This window comes from Ochotona princeps, chromosome 3 (genome assembly GCF_030435755.1).
Source record: "Ochotona princeps isolate mOchPri1 chromosome 3, mOchPri1.hap1, whole genome shotgun sequence".
Taxonomy (NCBI): Eukaryota; Metazoa; Chordata; class Mammalia; order Lagomorpha; family Ochotonidae; genus Ochotona; species Ochotona princeps.
Genome location: NC_080834.1, coordinates 21,362,497 through 21,383,185, shown reverse-complemented (window position 1 = coordinate 21,383,185; position 20,689 = coordinate 21,362,497). Strand labels below are relative to the sequence as shown.

The following is a 20,689-nucleotide window of genomic DNA, read 5'->3' as shown; positions in this document are numbered from 1 at the left end:
TGGGGAAGAAGACTTCGGTGGAAACGTACAATATAGTTAGAAATACCTAAGTTTAAGTGAGAAGAAAAACCAGAAAAGCAAAATTAGGAGTTTCAACATAGAGAAAGCAGTTGAAGAATGAGTTTTCTGAGGAATAAAATTCTGAGAAAGAACAGAGGTCCAAAGTAATTTTAAAAGTCAATAGAACATATTATGTTTGGCTGGACTCATCTTTCAAGGTCTAGCTCAATATTCCCTTGACAGGAAGAATCTGAGGAAGAGTCCGTTGTCAGAAAACAAATGTTGCCTCCTTAAATATGTATCTGAAAATAAAGATGCAAATTTAATTTTCAATGTTACACTGGTTCAGAGAAATACTTAATTTTGTAGATCAAATAAATTTTTTTTTCTGCTGAAAAAATGCTTTGTCTTCCGAGGATTCTATCCCTTTTATCTGGCGACATGATGAAAGTATTTTTATTTTCTAAATGATGCATGCTTTCTAAAAATGTCAAAGACAGAGATAAACTGACAAATTTTTTTTCCCAAAAAAATCTTTAAAACAATTGTTTTCCAGAAGCCATTAACCCGTTGGGAGACCAAGGGAGGGGAGGGGTTTAGGGAGTAGGAAGGGCAACTCGGAGAGTGCATGGAACTGCATCATAACATAATTTTATGAAAAAAAAAAAGAAATAAAAATAAGTGGGAGTCTTCTGTTAAAATTATGATATTTATTCTCTAATTTTAAAATACTGTGACTCACAGTGATAATCAGACCATATCCTACCAGGTCTTTAACCTGCCTCACTTCTTACAATGATGACCTCGAGGCGAAATCCTCATCTTGCATGTGCAGGATTCCATCTTGGTGCTGGCTGCTGTCCTAGCTGGCTCCCTGCTCATGGCCTGGGAAAGCAGTGGAGACTGGTGCAGAGTCTTGGGACCTTGCGCCCACAGGGTAGACCCAGAGGAGGCGGGGGCAGAGCGAGCAGCTGCCACCCAGCGGGAGACGCACAAGGTGGTTCTGGCTGCTTTTGTGGTCTGGCCTAGTGTAGGATACAGCGGGAATAAACTCTGTCCCTGTCTCCATCCCTGTCAAATAAGTAAATATGTAAATACTCTTTAAGGATAGTGTACTCTAAAATAACTAGGCACAAAGATTTACTTGTAGCATTTCAAATAGGCATGACAGCTATATTGACATGTGAAAAACCACCTTGCTCATTGACTTTCTAATCCAGGAGGAAAACATGGGCAAGCAAAGCGGAGTGATGAAAACACCTGCATCTAACACCTCCACTTGCTGCATTTAAGAATCAATTGAAATGTCACTCTGTTTTGATCACTGCTTAGCTGTGTCTTTAGCTCGCCATGTCATACAAGGTGAAATATTTTCGCTTTCATTATTGTATCATTTGTGCCTCAATCCGTCTCTAGTGTGGGTCACATGCAAAGCAATAGACGAACACATAGCTGCACGACAAATCCGAAGTCTCTCCATTAACGGTTACTTTTTGGAATTCTTCTGAGAATGCTGGCAACACATTTAAGCATGATGTATTTGTCATTAAGAAACGTAGCTTATAAATTATTCAAAATCTGGCCAATTAGTTTTCTTGATTTTCAAATCACATCCTTTACTCACTTAAATGAATATGTGTGCTGATTTGAAATAATACAGAAAGAGTGAAGGTATAAATGGAGTTTTTGAGAGGGTGTTCTGCACCCCAACAAGCAATGAGAAAACTGTTAATAAGATCATTTTGATTTAAACAATAATTTCTATGATTTATTTAAATGCTTTTATATTTCTTCATAATTAGATTCCTAGATTGAAATCAAAGTGAATCAAGTTTTATCTTCAGGCGTGTTGGGCCTGGCACAATGGCTCAATAGCTAAATCCTTGCCTTGCATGCACAACAATCGCACATGGGCTCCGGTTCAGGACCCCCGGCAGCTCTGCTTCCGGAGAAAGCTCCTGCCTCCTGGCTTTCCACTGGCTCTGCTTGGGCTGTTGTGGTCCTTGGGGAGTGAGCCAGCAAATGGGAGATCTTTCTCACTGTCTCTGCTTCTCTCTGTAAACCTGTCTTTTCAATCATTTGGTTTTTAATCTTTTAAAAAGAAACCTGCTCTGTCAAATGTTTTAACTTCCTTAGTTTTGAAATGCTTTCTCCCCTCTGTTTACCTGAGCTGGATTATTTGTTTAGAGTTTGTTTGACTTTCCTTTTAATCATTTTATTATTTATATTTTAGGTATATTTGTCTGTTTATATTTCTTTTAAATATGCTATGTAGAGTGTTTATTAATAAATATTTACTATTTATTATTTATTACTTGTGTTTATATATGTATTACTTTAATTGTTTTGCTTACTTATTTATAATCTAATAAACATTTATTTGAATTATTTAATTCTAGATTTTGGCTGTCTTTGATCATTTCACAAAACCATTTATCCATCATTTAAGGATTGTTTCCTTAGGAAACACTAATAGAAATAAGAAATAATGAAAAGAACCAGTCTTTGCAAATTTGTAATCCATAATATCACACAACATAAAAAAACAACAATTTTGATTTTGAATTGCTTTTATTTATGTGGAAATTGTTGTCAATTATGTGGGAAATTAAGAATTGATGGTAACAAGTATTACCAATTTATTTAGCAAAAAACAGTTCATTTATTTCTACTATTCTAATTCCTCAAATACATACTCATCTGTATTGAGTCTAAGCCACATTTGTGGAAAATAAATTCCCTTAGAATTCAGCGTACCTGACTATTTTCTCATCTGCGCAATGATTTCCCATTCTGCATCTGAACACGCCACCGTTAACCTGCAGAACCCAGCAACACTCTCTAAGGAACTGCAAGGAAAAGGTTACCAGGGTTTTTAACTTTGTCAACATCAGAAAAAACAGTATCAATACTACATGAAATGAGTCAAAATATGGGAAAAAAAAGGCAATGTCTTTCAGTTCATATTAAAAGATCACTATAATCCAGACACCAAAGTGAGACAATCAAATTTAGGAAGACAGCAAGATATATTAAGCATAATTATTGGCAGATTATCTGTACAATCTCACATTATATGTCATATATAATCCTTATGAATAATCAACCATGCAAATATATAATAAACACCTATTTATTTTAATAAGAATATTTGAGTATACCACAGGGTATATATTTTCTTACATTAATTTATATAATGGATGATCAATAATTATTATATATCATGCTTTATATAATGTCAGCTCTCATTTATTTTACAACTTTATATTTTCTATCTAAATTTTAATAAAACCTCTTAATTATTTCTTTGTATGTTCTGATTAAATTTTCTGATGTCAAACCTGGCAAAAGAAGAAGCTACAAAATTTTCAGTAAAATGTAGTGATTTTGTAGGTAGAAAAGTTTATATTAGAAAGAGGGTAAAGCTCTTATTTTTGAGGTGCACTTACTAAGAAGTTATTTTTCTCATTATATTTTTGAGCTTGGATTTCTTGGGAAATAGTGTTCTTACAGTACAATGCCCATGTTTATCATGGATCTGAATATGGTCTGAGTGCTTACAGATTGGTCGTAATCCCAACGCCTGAGCTAACTCAAATCAGACGAGGCCAGCATCTGTTCCGTATCGTACGGGCCACAAACTGTAAATGGTCAGGTTTTAGTTCAGAGGCGTCGTAACCTCATCAGTGTCAAGATGATCCTTGCAGCCGACCTGGAAATCCCCTTGCTTCTCAGGTAAGCCCATTATCCTCCCTCACCACCATGAAGGGCCCTGGCTTGATGTAACAAGTTCAGCTAACAAGCAAGTTGAGAACAAGGCTTTGGAAACCAAAGTGTCTCCTTTCCCCTTAAGATTGCCAGCTCATGTATAAACCTGAATTTCTTGCATTAATTGCTTGCTGTCAAATCGCCCATTAAGCAAACAGCAGCATAGGCCCAGTTACTCCAGTACCACCATCTCTCTCTCTTCCTGAATTTGAGCACTTTCCAAGTAGCAAGCATCAAGTCTCCCCCTGTGTTCCCAGAGCACTGGGTCTATTGTCTGTGCCCAGGGCCTTGAGGTCTTTATCTACAGGGAAGATATGAAGGGTATGAGCTTGTGTCTTACTTCGGCAGCAATTATTTCCTTTTAAATCCTTTCGGGGAACATGGCAAAGCTGGCGCCTCCACACACTCTCAGTCCTCAATCACTTGTAAGGGGGTGAAAGTTCGTTTTTGTCTCTGGATTCCAGAATTTTCAGTTATGATAGCCTGCACTCAACTTGAGCAACTGACTGTGAATTTTAGTAGGAGTCTCTATCAAATAGGGCCTAGCAAGTGTGCACTGCTTCAGGTGAGTAAATATAATGAATGTTTCAGGTTCATTTCAAGTTTGAATTAGTTGGTGCACCATGACTTCAACTGCCTAGTGAGTTTAACATGTAATTTGTTGCAGGATAGTTAGGATTTTTTTTTTTTTTTTTTGGTGATATCCAAAGTGTTACGATCCTTCCTTTTTTCCAGACTTTTTTCATAAAATCTGAAATGTTGGGTTTTTGTGTCTATTTTATAATAAAATGCCAAACACAGCCATTTATAGAAGAAAACATAATTCAGTTGATTACATTGAAGAATCAAAATTCAAGATCAGGTTCAATTGTGTAAAGTGGTGTAAAGTGGTGTAAAGACTAATGGTGTAAAGTGGATGATGCTGGGCCTGTAGCAGTAGCCTAGTGGCTAAATTTCTTGCCTTGCACACACCAGGATCCCATATGGGTACCAGGTCTGATCCTGGTGGCCCTGCTTCCCATCCAGCTCCATGCTTGTGGCCTGGGAAATCAGTCAAGGACAACCCAAAGCCTTGGGACCCTACACCCGAGTGGGAGACCTGGAGGAGGTTCATGGCTCCTGTCTTCAGATTGGCTCAGCACTGGTCGTTGTAGTCACTTGGGGAGTGAATCAGTGGACGGAAGTTTTTGCTCTCTGTCTCTCCTCTCTGTGTATCTGATATTCTAATAAAAAAAATAGTGAATGATGTTTAAGCTGGGTGTTTGTTCTCCATGCCACCACAGTTGATTGGGTCATTTATACTGTACACTCCTGTAAGCTTGGTTGATTGAAAGGTTTGCATCACGAGCCAGTGTTCTCTCAGATTATATGACCATTGCTTAGGAGCCCTGAACGCGGTTGCTCAGGGCTGCTCCCTTCTTCCACACATAGTGGAGGCAGACAGTCTAACAGTTCACAAAATCCAGTGATGGGGACGCGTGCGCTTCCTGGGATCTTCTCTCCCTTTTCGTCCCCCTCCTGTCTCTATGGCAGAAGGCATCTCTCTCATTGTTTCTGAAATAAATCCTGCTCTGAACGCTGAATTGTCTGCACGAAAATTCTTCCGTGTGAGACTTAAACGGAGATTGCTGTTGTCTTTCACACTGACTTCTGCAAACAATAGGAAAGGGTAGGGAGTAACAAGTTATTTTCATTATCAGATGCAAACAAGGCATTTCACTTTGTTAGGATTTCTGGAGCGTGTTGAGGTTGGCGTAGTGGCAAGGTGGTGATAGCTCAGACCAGCACCGGTTTCTGTATTGACTGCTCTTTCATCGTGCTGACAAACAGGGCAGCAGAAGCCCTGAGTTCTCGAGTCCAGGCAACCCACATGGGAAACCCAGACGAAGCTCCCGGCTCCTGGGTTGGCCTGTCCCACACGGAAGTGAGCCAGCAGAGGAATCCCTCTCATCCTCTGCTTCTCCTGCTCTTCCTCTCTCTATGTGTGTAACTCTGATGTTCAAACAAACAAAAAATACAATTTTAAAATAGTTTAAGTAATGGTCTAAGCTAAAATGAGTCCCAATTATTAATGTGAATTATAGGATAACTACATAGTCTCAGAAACTTTTATGAATGCTTAAAATGATTGCATTATAAATTTTGTGTTTTATATATTTTAAAGGTATATTTATTGTTCTTATTGGAAAGTCAGATCTACAGAATGAAGGGCAGGAAAGACAGAGGGAGAAAGATCCTTCATCACTAGTTCACTGCCTAGTTGGCTTCATGAGCCAGAACTGAGCCAATCCAAAGCCAGGAGCTTAACCGTAGTGCAGTGTCCCAAGGTTCTCTACTGCTTTCACAGGCCTTAATCAGGGAGCTGGATCAGAAACGGAGCAGCCAGGATGTGCACCGGCCACCCCTATGAAGGTAGAGGATTAGCCTCTTGAGTCATGGCACCAACACCCTATTTTTTTTTTATATTTCAGATGAACAGCAGCTAAGTTTAATAAGATAAAACATCTTCAATTTTTCATTTTGTGAAAGCTTTGATAACTTGAGACTTTTGCACACAGTGCAAAGTGTCACATAGTTTATGATTCAGGAATTATAGACAAGAGGATATCAATCATCCGTTTATCTTCCTTGGTACACAGTTGGCATTTGTTAACGTATCGGTAGGTCACAATGGTCATAAAGTATCAGCAAGCAGTGATCATGTGCATTAGAGCTGAACAGGACCTTGTGGTTCAACACCTGCTCCTTGGCTTGGAAACCTAGGAGCTAAGTGAGCCTCTGGACCATATTTTCATCCTAAAATTCTTGTTAAAATTATTGCTGATATGCATGGATATTAAAAATGCATTTTAAAACATTTCAGAAAAATCTTGAATGAATATTTAGAATGGTCATATTTTGAGTTGTTTACTAATGAAGCCAGTTTTATTATTTTCAAATAATTTATAGCTAAATTTGAATTCAATTTAGTAATTGTTATCAGTTAATAAACGTTGTGTCAACTCATTTACAGGAGAGGAATGACAGATTGAGAAATTAATATTTGTGTTGTGAGAGTTGTTAATGTCAAAATCTGTGCAAAATTAGTATTTAAAATTATTTTTTTAAGTTTTAGGTACACAGGACCACATATTATTATTATTATTATTATTATTATTATTATTATTTTTCCCTGATTCTACTTTTATCAACATTTAAATCATCTTGGTAGAACTGAAGAAAGAAAGTTTCTGAGCTGATCTTTGTATTCTTCAAGTATTTGCCAACGAAATACTGTGTTGATAGTAGCTGGGTCTCATAGTACTCCAACAATCAAACTAACTTCATGGTAATGTCTAGTACCCTTTTATTTCACAAGGTGGAAGTGGCAAGGGCTCCTACTTTGTTCTTTCTTATGACGGATCTAATCTCATCCGTGAGTCCTTGAACTGTACTCCCATAGTCAGTGAAGTGCATGATTTCAATGCTACAATATTAAATTTCAAGATTAAAGAATTGAAAAAAAAACAATGAAAATGCTTCTCATGAAAAAGTAAGCTGCAAGGACCCTTTCAATTTTATATTCTGTTTTACCATTCTTTGGAGTAATTATTGTTGTGCAGGAATCTTAGACCCATGAATTTACTATTCCATTATCTTCAGGTAATAAGTAATAAAATTGATCAATACCAGGGTGTTTTAGACAAGCACATGCATGCTTGCTTCAGGGAAAGAGTTAAATAGTTGTGAAGAGGTGCCAAGAAATTTCTTCTTTTCTCTGGGGAGATGAGAGAGAGAGAGAGAGAGAGAGAGAGAGAGAGAGAGAGAGAGAGAGACTGACTTATTCATCTGCTGGTCCGCTGCCCAAATAGCCGAGATGGCCAATCCGAAGGCAGGAGCCCACAGCCATGTGTGGGTCTGACACGTTGCTGCAGGGACCCGAGGACTTGGGACTTCTTCTGTTGCATTTCTGGTAGCATTAAGAGGTAACTGAGAGGGAAATGGAGCACCCATTATCTGGCACCCATATCTGATGCCAGCATTACAGACTGAGGCTTACTTAACCCAGTATGCTATACAGGCGGCCATGGGACATTTCTTTTTAAAATGTAATGTGAAAGTTACATGCTTGCATTCTGAGTTCATCCTCTTCACAATAATTAATTTATATGAATAAAACAAAGGAATAAGCCTCCTTAATTGAAGGTTATTCTAGCACTTAAACAAAGAGAACAAAGTGGAAAATGGTCACAGGTGTGGATTAAACATGGACAAGCAGTGCTTTTAACAAAACCACACTGATAGTGTAAAAACTGACTGTTGAGTGTGTTTCTGCTCTGTTACCAGCAGTATTTCCAGCTTGGCTTTGTTCCTCCCAATTCCTGAACAAGGATGATGACACCTGGGGACGATGTTGCTGACTTGTCCCTGCACATTATCCACTCCTGAGCTAAACTGCCTTTCTTTAATCTGTCTTTACAGATACACTGGCTAAATCTGAATCCTCTAGTAAACCTGTCCAACTTCCTTGTGTGAGTGCAGTTGTGTTCATCTTGGTTGGGGTTGGTGGCATTTACAATAGAATCATGACAGAGTCCCAGTTGCTGCTGTATCCTAGTGTGAACAATTCACGCTGTGAAGTGTTGTCCCAGAGCAATCAGAAGCAAACAGGCCTGATGTGAGGCAAGCGAAATTCTACTGTATAGCAAGTTCAAAATGCATTTAAACTGTAAATGTAAGTAAACTTTAAATATAAGTTTAAGACATATGTTTTTCTACTTCTATGGCAGTATGTACCACTGTGATACTCAATGAGGAATATAATGAATTCTGTTGCATTTCTACATAGAACTAAGTAGATTCACTTACAGAAAAGAGACACTTCAAAGAAGGTCTGGGAGATGAATCAGTAAGTAATTTCAATAGTGCAGTCCTGTGCAGACATGTTACAGCCGTGCAGGAAAAAGTGAACTGAAAGTGTCCCATGTGAGACACTGAGGCAGAGCTGTTGAAGATTAGCGCCTATATCATGCCATGGCTTCTCTTTTGCTGCGTATGTTTCCAACCTATAGAAGTAACAACTCAAATTCAACAGCGTAGGCATCTTTTATTTCTTCTCTTATTTCCAGGTTACTAGTTTGTAACTTTTCTCACAGGTCTCTGAAGTGGCTTTGGGACATCTTCCACTGCTTTCCCAAGCCACAAGCAGGAAGCTGGATGGGAAGTGGAGTTGCTGGGAATAGAATCGGTGCCCATATTGGATCCCTGTGCATTTAAGGCAAGGACTTTAGCCACTAGGCCACCACGTCGGCCCCATGTTCTGAAAACTAAATCATCATTAGGAAAATGAGACTTTCACCTGTTGCATTTTAATTCAAAAACATATACAAAGCATATAAAATTGTATAGGTATTAAGCATTATGTAATCCCCATATGCTTCGAATTCCATGCTGCATATTAAAAATTCCAAGTAGATCACAACCCATAACAGGAGAAGTTGAGTGCTAATGTTTTCTGATTCCACTGGATGTCAACCACTAGTTATTACTCAGGTTAAGTCATGGTGTTCATAATTTTTATTTATTTGTGCTTTTTCTACCTAAGCATTCAATTTGGGGAATAGCTTGTTTCAATAGGCTTATTTTTGCATGTGAAATATGCATGTAATTAAAGTATTTTATTTGTATTTTTCAAAATGGAAATTATGTAAATGATACATTATGTTTCCATTACCATATATCATCTCCTTATGCGTATTATATATTTATTTCCTTATGTTTATAATTGTGTTCCCTTATATTGTGTTTATAAGTATTTATGACCAACCCGGCAAATTAGTCTAGCAGCTAAAGTCCTCGCCTTGTATGCCAAGGATCCCATATGGGCACCAGTTTGTGTCCTGTTGGCTCTGCTTCTCATCTAGCTCCCTGCCTGTGACCTGGGAAAGCAGTCAAGGACGGCCCAAAGCCTTGGGATTCTGTACCTGCCTGGGAGAACCAGAAGAAGTTCCTTGCTCCTGGCTTTGGATTGGCACAGCTGGGGACATTGTGGTCACTTGGAGAGTGAATCAGCAGACAGAAGATCTTCCTCTCTGTTTCTCCTCCTCTCTGTATATCTGACTTTCCAGTAAAAATAGTTATGACCACATCGCTTCCTTGTTTATTTTAAATGATTTATTTATTGATTTGAATGTCAGAGTTATAGATAGAGATGGCGAGGAAAAAAGGCAGATCTTAGATCCGCTGCTTTACTCACCAAACAGCCTTGATTGCAGGAGGTTGCCTGGTCTAAATCCAGGAGCTAGGAGCCTCTGCTAGATGTTCTATGGAGGTGTGGGTGATTAGATGCCTGGGTCATCAGCAGGAAAGGGGACGGGGGGGGGGGCTCTTTAACTGGAATCCGTAGGGGATGTTTAATGTGCTATGCCACAGGCTGGTGCCTGCCCTGACCTGCCATAGCAGAAATGGAGTGAAGAAAGTATACAACAAAAGGAAAAATAAACTCGTCAAGATAAAGCCCAGTTCATCGCACGAGAAATTATTAAATTAAATATATAGAGAATCAGTAAAATTTTAAAATTACACTAAATTTTGTGGAAGAGACAAGTTAAAGTATTTCTATATATAAAAGATAACACAAATAATTAAAGCTAGTAACTTACAGATTTAGTTCAGAGATACAGGAACAAATGTTTCCTCTTCAAAGGAGGAAAAAGATGGATGGACACTAAAGGGAAGTTCCCGACTGCTTTTGCATAACTCACAATGGAAATGCAGTGGAGTGCGTGATCCTCAGCCTGAAACTTAAAATCAACACAATTATGCTTTTCACTGTTTGGTACCTTGTTGTTGCTGGTAGTTCGTTGGTTGCATGGAATGTCAAAATGGTATATTTCTCTAGATGCTTGTTGTTTTTCTTGGCTTCTGTGGTCATATTGAAGTTTTCATTATGCGTATGAATATGTGAGCATATTTGCATATGTCTTGTTAGATTTATGCCCAAGTACCTTATTTAGATATTGTAATGAATTATTATCTTTATGCGCTTATAACTATAATCATGTGTGCAAAATCTGTTTCAGTTTCCAGTTCCCTGCTGTCGCAAAGGCACTTGAATGACTTTTGCATGTTGACTCTTGTGTCTTTTATCTTGTGATACACACATGTACTTCCTGACAATTTGCTTACTTTTATAGGATTTTTGACATAGGTAATTATTTCATGTGTGAACATGAAGTGAGTAGTACTGTCTAAAGCATTGGACTTACTTTCACAGATTGAGGTCATTCTTAAATAATTTCAATTAAATTCCATGTTACTATTATTATTGGGCTGGCAGTCCTCTTTTGTGTGACCCCTGAATCTCACAATAATGCCTTAAAATGTCTTTTCTGTAATATGTGTGGGCACATTACTATGCAGTTTTTGCAAAGTGTTGCCCAGATTATGTGCAGTACTCTGATATTTGCAATTTCGGAGTGAACCTGGACTCTCTTCCTGATGGTCTATGTGCAATAATAGACCATCTGAGATCTGAGAAAGTCAATAAATGTGGCTATTTTTTCTCAGGTGGATGTAATACATTTGCCATTCATACTCAGACCTCTGACATCAAACCCTTTGTCCCTAAAAGCTATTTTTGCGGAACTAGTGAAACTGATTCTTTAAATTTTACTATACAACACAAAAGTATAATAAATGGATTTAAACTCTATTATTTATTCATTTGCAAAACACATTGAGTCAGAGGAAGGGAATAAAAAAGGGAAAAAAAGAAGGGGAGGGAGAAGAAGGAGGGGGGGAGACAGAGAGAGAGAGAGAGAGACCATAGCCTTTATAAAGCAAAAACTCCATGCCACCACAGTTAGCAATCAATTCATATTTCCAAGGAATTTATGTAAACTTCTTTCAGGGCAAAGACTTAATAATAAAACACTTAATCACATTCTGGGCAGAAGTTTAGTAAGTACTGATAAGTTGGTAAGGTATAATAAAATTTTATGACTAGGTCAATATATACCTAAGCAGTATTTTCTGATCCTTACTTTGGCAACCTCCCTCAAGCCCGTTACAACCTAACAACAGAACAGGCTATGAAATAAGGTAAGGCCTTTGGATCCTGTTCCTTTGTTCATGTTTCTAAGTACTTGTATTTTAATTTACGTTAGCAATTTCCACATGTAAATGCGTTTCTCCAAAATAACAAAATTATATATTATGCTTTACTGTTTAACATGGATAATTTCTTGTACCAAAACTGGAAGAGACACTTGAAAATTTTTAAGTATATGATATTATTCCTCATGTGGCTCATCATTTTGGGTTGTCTCAGACTCAGGTGGACACATAGCTGGTATCACTTAATGACTCTTTAAAGAAGCAAATATGTATTGAAAGTTATTTTGAAAAATAGAGGAAATATGTTATGAAATTCTACACAGGCAAAAGGCAACACTCTGTGTGTAAAGATTTAATAGTTTCTAACTGACCTTATAAATATCAGTCATCACTTTGTTATCTTATAAAACATTACACATTTTGATAATAAATATGCAGAGAAAAGGCAACTTTGTATAAATCACAAAACAAATTTGCTTACAATTACTGCAACTACAGAATACAAAGACAGAAATAATCATCTATAGCCTAACCAATGTTTTAGTATTGATTAGTTATGGGTGCACACATGACCAATCAAATTTTGGTACATTGCCATTTTTATGATACGTCTAGATTTAAAAGATTTTTTCAAGATTAAATGCATGTATTTTGACTTTTGTATAAAAAACAAAATGTGCAGATCTTGTCACTGGTTTCTTAAAACCAAAATGTTAAATTGCTTGAAGTACATAATTATTTAAAATGAAATTGAAAATGTGTTAATGTCATTTCTAACATGACATGAAACAAGTCATTTTCCATTTTATATGTAACTTAATTTAGCACTTGTGATTTTGATTAGGTTTAGCTTAAAGGTTAAACTTTATATCTTTGATAATTACTGCTTAATATCTGTTACAGCTAAAATTTATTGCCAGTCTTGACCCATACATCTAAAGGGTGTATTAAAAATATGTTTATCCTTACATGATGTCTGTTTGAAATATTGTCATGATTTCTTACCAGTAAGAGTGTAACAAACATGTAGACGTTTTACATTTCCACAAATAATTTCAGATGGAGTGTGGTTTTTGCAGTTTTTATAACGGTAATGTAATATATATTGCTTTTTCTCCCCCTTAGATGGCAAAGAAGAAATTTTCTGCCTTAGAAATCACTCTGATTGTTCTTTTTGCGATAGTTACTATAATAGCCATCGCCCTGATTGTTGTGCTGGCCACTAACACACCTGCAGTTGAAGGTGAGTGACGTTAATGCACTTGGTACAGTGGGATACAGTGAAGAAAAACTCATTACATGATAGCCATGGACTTGAGAAGATGTGAGAGGAGTCGTATGAAGTAGGCTCTGGGAAAAGTCATACATTTACTTCAGTTTTTTTCTTTTCAAGATTCAGAAAGGAGGAGAGACAGGGAGAAAGATCTTCCATCTGATGATTCACTCCCCAAGCAGCCACAGTGGCCAGAACAGAGCCAATCTGAAGCCAGGAACCTCTTCTGCGTCTCCCACGCGGTTGCAGGGTCCCAATGCATTGGGCCATCCTCCACTGCTTTCCCAGGCCACAAGGAGGGAGCTGGATGGGAAGTTGAGCAGCTGGGACACGTACTAGTGCTCATATAGGATTCCTGGTGCATGCAAGGCCAGGACTTTAACTGCTAGGCCTACTTCAAATTTTTTATTTCTTATTTTTCAGTTTGAATGAAAATCCATTTTAACTAAGGAATAAATGTCTTGATATATTATTGTTCCTTGGTTAATGTTGCTTTAAAAAAGCAAAGAGGTCAGGAAAAAAGTTAATGTAAAAAGGAATCATTGGTTCTGTTACCAGTAAGATTCTTTTTGTTGTTGGGAAACTGTGGGTTTTTGCTCTATCAGATATTTAACAGGGTTAGGGAAATTGGAAATTTTCTCTTTCTCTTTCTCTCTCTCTTTTGAGAATAGACATTTTATAAGAAAGACAGCCAAAACAAAAGTGGAAAGGCGCTGAGATGTTTATTTTTTCTGAATATTTATATTTCAAGTTAAAGTTGGTGCCTACCACCTTGACCACTTAACCTACTTTCTCTGTTTTCATCATTCTTGTCAATCCAAGTCAGTATTTTAAAGCACACTAATGTTTTGTATTACAGTACTTTTATGTAATTCTTGGTCCTTTGTTCTTATCATCTTTAATCTCTGAAAGCTTAAAGTATTATGAAGTAATCAATCTTATATAAACATGAGTACCAGAATATGGATCTATTTTCTTTGTCTTTTCTATTGCATTCATTCTTTGACAAATATTTTGTTCCTTTGATTTTTCTTTTGTGAATTTATTTGCTCCTCCCTGTACCACTTTTCCATTAATTTATTCATGTTTCTCTGCATTCTGTGTTCTTCTTTCAGTAATTAATTATAAATATGGTGGGAATACACAATTTGTTTCATTTTCAATATTTGCCAACACGTTCTCTGAATGTGTTTTGGTTTTTGAAAAATAAAGAGCCCTACAGAAGCATTCAACAATTTGAAAGGAGTCCTTGAATCTTTCTTCTTACTGAGAATTTTCCTCTCCCAGACACAGGAGTTTGTCCTGCTGAGCAAAATGATCCTGTCAACGAGAGAATAAATTGCATTCCAGAACAATCTCCAACACAGGTCAGCAGCCACAATTTTTAATCTTTAAAAGCAATATATAAAGCATGGTAATATTGGCTCAAATTGTTATGAATAAAGATGCGGAAATAATTTTGGCTATTTTCTTTTATAATAGTTCTGCATAAACAGATAATTGATAATACAAGATCCCATAATTTCCATTTCTCTACTCTGTTGAATTTACACTTGATCTTAACCAAAAGGCCGAGAAGTTATACTCTATTGAATTTAAATGAACAAGTTAGTAATCATTGATAGTTAAGAAGTGGTTAGTTATTTTATAAGAATCCCATCTTCTTACACATACTCAAGAAATAGATCAGTATATGGATGGGATGTTTGAAGGAAATATCTCTTCCACATTAGAGTATTAGTAATGAAGGAACTAACCACATTTGTGAAATATAATATTACCTCCATTTGTTAAAAATCATTATTTTTATTATATTTAAATTAAAAGGTAAGAGGTATAGAGAAACGTAAGATGAACTGATTGAAAACTGTGTGTTAGCATGTTTGCCTGAGTGTGTATAAGCATTTTGTATACGTTATAATATGCACACCTAAATCTCATCTTCTCTTTAGCAACATATAGAATGATTCAATAAACTGTAAAAGATGGTATCATGGGGGAGTGAATCATCGGACGGAAGATCTTCCTCTCTGTCTCTCCTCCTTGCTGTATATCTGACTTTGTAATAAAAATAAATAAATCTTTAAAAAACATGGTATTGTCCGTGTCCTGGTATTGCTGTGTCATGGTCAATACAATTTCTGATTAAATCTCCATGTAGAATTATAAGCAGTTATAACTTTTCCAAGTGAAAAATTAGGAATCGCAAGTCTTATAAATTACTCACTGATTTAAAGTTATCACTTTGCATTTACTGGGTCAGGATGAAAAAAAAAAAGGTCAAATATTTTCTTTAGTTAATATTCTCCTTAAGAAATATTTTAAACAGCATAGAGTTCTATCAGGAATTATATGGGTGGTGAGAATATTATAGGGAAAACCTTGACAATTGTTTAGTATTTTAATGTTATAATTATTATTCAATGTCAACCTCACATCAAATTGCTAAATAATTACTTTCAGTAAAATATAAGGTCATGGATTAAATAAACTAAAGTCCAATCGATATGTTTACATTTGTCATGCAACAGAGGAAATTTAACTTATGTTGAATGTGCACTTTAGTATATTTCTAATATATTTCTTTTTTTTGCTTTCTAATATATTTTTATTTTGAATTTTGAATTGTGTGGTACAATTTTGTGTAAAATATATTTATCTTATTGACATTGAACTAAAAGTTGAACTTTTAGAAAGATTATTTTAGAGATACTGTAATTTTAAATGTTTTGTTTGGGAAATCAGCTTTTCAAAGCTAAAGGCAGATGTCACTCTCATTGTTTATTAAGATGCATGGTTGAATTAAAAAGTGGAGTGTGGGGCCTGCGCCTTGGGGTGGTGGGCTAAGCTTTCACCATGGTAACCGTTTGAGGAGTGAACCAAAAGATGGAAGATTTTCCCTGTCTCTCTTCTCTCTGTGATATTTGCCTTTCAAACAACTAAATCTATAAAAAGAGGTGTCATGTATAGATCTCCTTCTGTTTCTCCTCCCTCTCTGTAATTTAGCCTTTAAAATAAATTAAATAAATCTTAACAGAAACAAACAAGCAATAAACAGGTTCCAGTGTTGTGGCATAACATGCTAAGCCATTGCCTGTGAGGGCGGAATTCCAGATAACGCACACGTGGGAGGACTGGATGAAGTTCTGTGCACTCTGGCCTGGACCATGGCTGTGGGAACCATCCGACCTGGACCATGGCTGTGGGAACCATCCGGCCTGGACCATGGCTGTGGGAACCATGTGGCCTGGACCATGGCTGTGGGAACCATCCGGCCTGGACCATGGCTGTGGGAACCATGTGGCCTGGACCATGGCTGTGGGAACCATGTGGCCTGGACCATCGCTGTGGGAACCATGTGGCCTGGACCATGGCTGTGGGAACCATCTGTGGAGTGAAACCACAACACACATTCTCTCTCTCCCTATTCCTCTGCTTTTCATGTAGATTGAAAAAAGTGGTGTGTAATAATCTAAATAAATGTTTTTGTAAAGCATATTTTTAATCAAACAAAATGTATTCAAAATGATAAATGAATTATAAAGAGTACCTTCCTCCATGAAAAGGGGTTAAATTACCCTCCCATTCCCCTGTAGATGTTACTAATTTCAAATAAAGGTCTTTTTATTTAAATGTATTTAATTGCTTATTGGAAGGACAGATGTGTGGAGGAAAGGAGAGACAGAAAGATCTTTCATCTGTTAGTTCACTCCTCCAAAAATTTGTATATAAAACTTTTAGTTAGGAAAGACGTGCGTGTCCATACCAGCCTGAACATGCCTGACCTCAGAAGCCAAGCAGGGTCGGGCCTGGTTAGTACTAGGTGGGAGAAAAGGCCTGGATTCCTATTGCACAATGTTATGAAAATATGGACGCAATCAAGAAGATAATTTTAAAGGCAATCACAGTTTTCCTAGAAAGTAAAGATCTGCTTTAGATACCATTGTAAAATCTCACAGCATGAATAATTTAAGCAATAAGCCATTTTCTCAAAAGTTGAAAGTGTCATCATGCTGGGTTTAGGCCAAGATTTCGCTCTCTTTGTATGTTGTAGTTTCCTTCGCCCAAATTACAGCTGAAGGTGTAAGCTTTCCATTGCATGTAAAACACTGAACTCTGTAAATGCCTTTATTTTTCTAGTTGAAGTTAAAAATTTCATCTTTTAGTATGTCATCTATTACAAAAAAAAAAAAGTTTGATTCTAAAGCATTCATTTCAGAGAATAAGTGTCGCACACCTGATAACAGTACTCACGATGGTTGCTTCAATGTATCTGTTTCTCAGGCTCTCTGTGCCCAGCGAAATTGCTGCTGGAGGCCGAGGAATGACTCGGTGGTACCTTGGTGCTTCTTCGTGAACAATCACGGCTACACTGCTGCGCGTGTGACAACGACGGGCACTGGTGAGAAACACGCTCGTGATGATCAGACGAGATCGGGCGCGTTCAGGGTGGTATGGCCGTAGACACACGCTCGTGATGATGATCCAATCTGTTATGTGAAGGACTGAGCTCAGAATCGCGCATGGTTTGTGATAGATGATGACATTATAACAATGTAGGCGACAGCGATGATTGACAGGAGCTTTCCTCTGCAGGACTGGAAGCCAGGTTGAGAAGGATAGCAGCGCCCAGCCTGTTTGGAAACGACATCAGAAATGTTCTCCTCACCACTCAGAGCCAGACGGCCAACCGCTTACGCATCAAGGTTGGTTGTCCCTTTTTCTGTCCTTCTTTTCTGATGATTGTAAATATTTAGGAATAACAGACATTTTGCTGTCACATCTTCCACCTGACAATACATGTTTCCTTTGAGAAATGTTTATTCCAAAATAAGTAAGTATTGATAATGTTTATTCTTTCCTGAGCCTGCTTACTCAAATGGCATATAATGATCAGTTTCTCTTAATCCAATTTTGTACTATAGAAATATTTTAATCTGTATAAGATATTTTTGAGATAAATGAACGTCTAATACATGTTAGGAAGCTTTATCAGTTCAGCTGTGGGTAGGGATACAGGATTTAAAGGTGAACAAACACAATTTGCATTTACTAACTTCCCTACTGATTAAGTTATAATAATAATGTTAAAGAGATCCATTTAGTTTATTAGCAAACAGCTTACTCGTTAGTTGTATTTGAATTTGGAAGTGAAAACAGTATTAAGCTTTTGTGTGTGTGTGTCTGTGTGAGTGTGTGGGTGTTTTCTTTGGTAACATTTATGCAGGCACTGTGATTGTTTTAAAAGTAAATACCTTTCGACTACGGTGATGAACATTAAGAAAGCAGAACCCGCCAATGAATGACCAATGTTTGGCAGTGCGGTTACTGGCCTTACATCACTCACTGTTAACTGTTGAGTCATTTGTGCAATTGTTTTTGTAGCATGCCAATTATCTGTTTTCTTCAGCAACATGCAGTTCTGGCATAGCAATTCCATAATGTTAAAATTAGATTTGTGACTACATTCATAACTTCTATAAATGTACCACATGCATTATTTTCCGCTTAAATCTTAAAAATCAATAATTCAGAATCAGAAAACTGAATACTAATCTTGAAGTATTACGGAATCAATGAAATCTTTGCAGCTCACGGATGCCAACAATGCCAGATATGAAGTCCCTCATCAGTATGTGACAGAGTTCACGGGCCCCGCAGCCACCAACACGTTGTACGATGTGGCGGTGACAGAAAACCCCTTCAGCATCAGAGTGATCAGGAGGAGCAACGGCAACGTTTTGTAAGCAATTGGATTGTTTTACAGATATAGAACTGAATATCTCATCAAATTTCATTTTAGTATTATGGAACAGGAATATCAAGGTCAAGACATTTTAAAATGGGTAAACATGCTTGTGAAGATGGTTAATGTTAAATATATGAATTGGTGTCAACCAATGATGAGTTTGGGGAGCAATTATAATCCAATTATAATTTTTTGGATAACTAAAACCACTCTTGTATCTTGTCTTGACAATGCAGTATTCTCTGTAATTTGTGGGATCAACCGGTTACTATTCAGAGATGTGTTCTTATAATACAAAAATGCTCCCATTCAATTAAGCACAAACATCAGAATTTACCTCTTAAGGACACATGATAAGCATTTAGTAATGAAATAAAGTATATGGAATGCCTTTGAAATTTTCTTGTAGCATGTATTTGTTCTGCATAAAATGCAAAATCCTTTTCTGTGACCAAAGTTGATTTTCGACTTTATTAGCATGAATTTTTTTTATGAATTACATTGCATTATGTGGCACAGTTTTACAGGCACTGGGATTCCTCCCACCGCTCCCGAAACCTTCCCCCATGGTGGATTCCTCTACCTTGTTAGCTTGGAAATTAGATGCACACATATTGAGACATTATATTGTTATTTATATATTTATTTTTACTTTATTTGAAAGTTAGATTTGTACACAAAGAGGAGAGGCAAATGTCCTCCATCCCTGGATTCACTCCCCAAGTGGTCCCGAGGATCCGAGCTGAGGTGGTCCAAACCAGGATAAGGGAGCTTCCGCTGGTCTCCCTCGGGCATGCAGGGCTCAAGGCCTTGAGCCATCCTGTGGTGCTTTCAGTGTGGGGTTGGCACGCAGTGCCACCACTCCACCAAGACAGCACTGTGTTTGAAAACAGGCTCTGAAGCAGGCAGAGTACCTCAGCTTCCTTGCAGCTTGTGGCTTTGAATCAGTTTCCAAACACGCGCCAACTGTGATAGAAGTTAAGGAGAGAATGTGAAAAACATACGAGTAATGAAGTAAATTGTTATTTCAGTGAACAAACTGTGTGATTTGCACGTTCCTGAGCGTAAACACAGGGAAAAGAGACTTTTTTTAAAGTGAAATAGTAGAAATGATGTTATACTCATATTTAGTGGCATTTTAGAATATTTGTTCTGACTCATTTTCTTTAATGATTCAGGTTTGACACCAGTGTTGGCCCTCTGGTGTACTCAGACCAGTATTTGCAGATCTCAACCAAACTCCCCAGCGAGTATATGTACGGCCTGGGCGAACATGTTCATAAGCGGTTCCGTCATGATTTATATTGGAAAACATGGCCCATCTTCACCCGGGATCAACACACCGCTGATGTAAGAAATTATTTTTCTGTTACAAACAAATTATATCGGAGCAGATGATAATATTAACTATTTCTGGTCATCATTTAGTTGAAATACTCATTAAGTTATTTGAACGTAGTGATTCCTTAATGAGAAGTATTCTTACAGTACAGTGAGGTTTAATAAGCAAACCTAAATCATCTCAGTGACTAGCAGATTTTGTGAGCTTCTGAATAGCATTTCCAGGTTTGGAAAGCTTTCTTTTAAATATTGCTGTTATATTTCATCATTACTTTTTCAACCATCTCTCTATGTCAACCTTCCTTGAGTAGCCGTTATCATTTCAGTCTTTATGTTCTACATATTTTTGTATGAAAATGTGTCTTCTTCTATATTGAACATCATCTCCACCGTGTCCATTTCTTCCTGTTCCATGGTAAAGCATCATCCTTCGCAGCTTCATATCCTTGCGCAGGAGGCTG

General features: G+C 37.2%; 1 protein-coding gene across 1 annotated transcript in view; it reads left to right on the top strand.

Annotated features, from left to right (window-relative positions):
- Window positions 1–12,990: 12,990 nt before the first annotated feature.
- SI (sucrase-isomaltase) overlaps window positions 12,991–20,689 on the top strand; it is a 154,865-nt gene continuing 147,166 nt past the window's right edge. Inside the window, exons 1-6 of the mRNA XM_058661171.1 lie at window positions 12,991–13,108; window positions 14,426–14,505; window positions 17,423–17,540; window positions 17,735–17,844; window positions 18,730–18,881; window positions 20,066–20,237. Of these exons, the coding sequence (XP_058517154.1) occupies window positions 12,991–13,108; window positions 14,426–14,505; window positions 17,423–17,540; window positions 17,735–17,844; window positions 18,730–18,881; window positions 20,066–20,237 (750 nt within the window). The remainder of the gene's footprint in view (window positions 13,109–14,425; window positions 14,506–17,422; window positions 17,541–17,734; window positions 17,845–18,729; window positions 18,882–20,065; window positions 20,238–20,689) is intronic.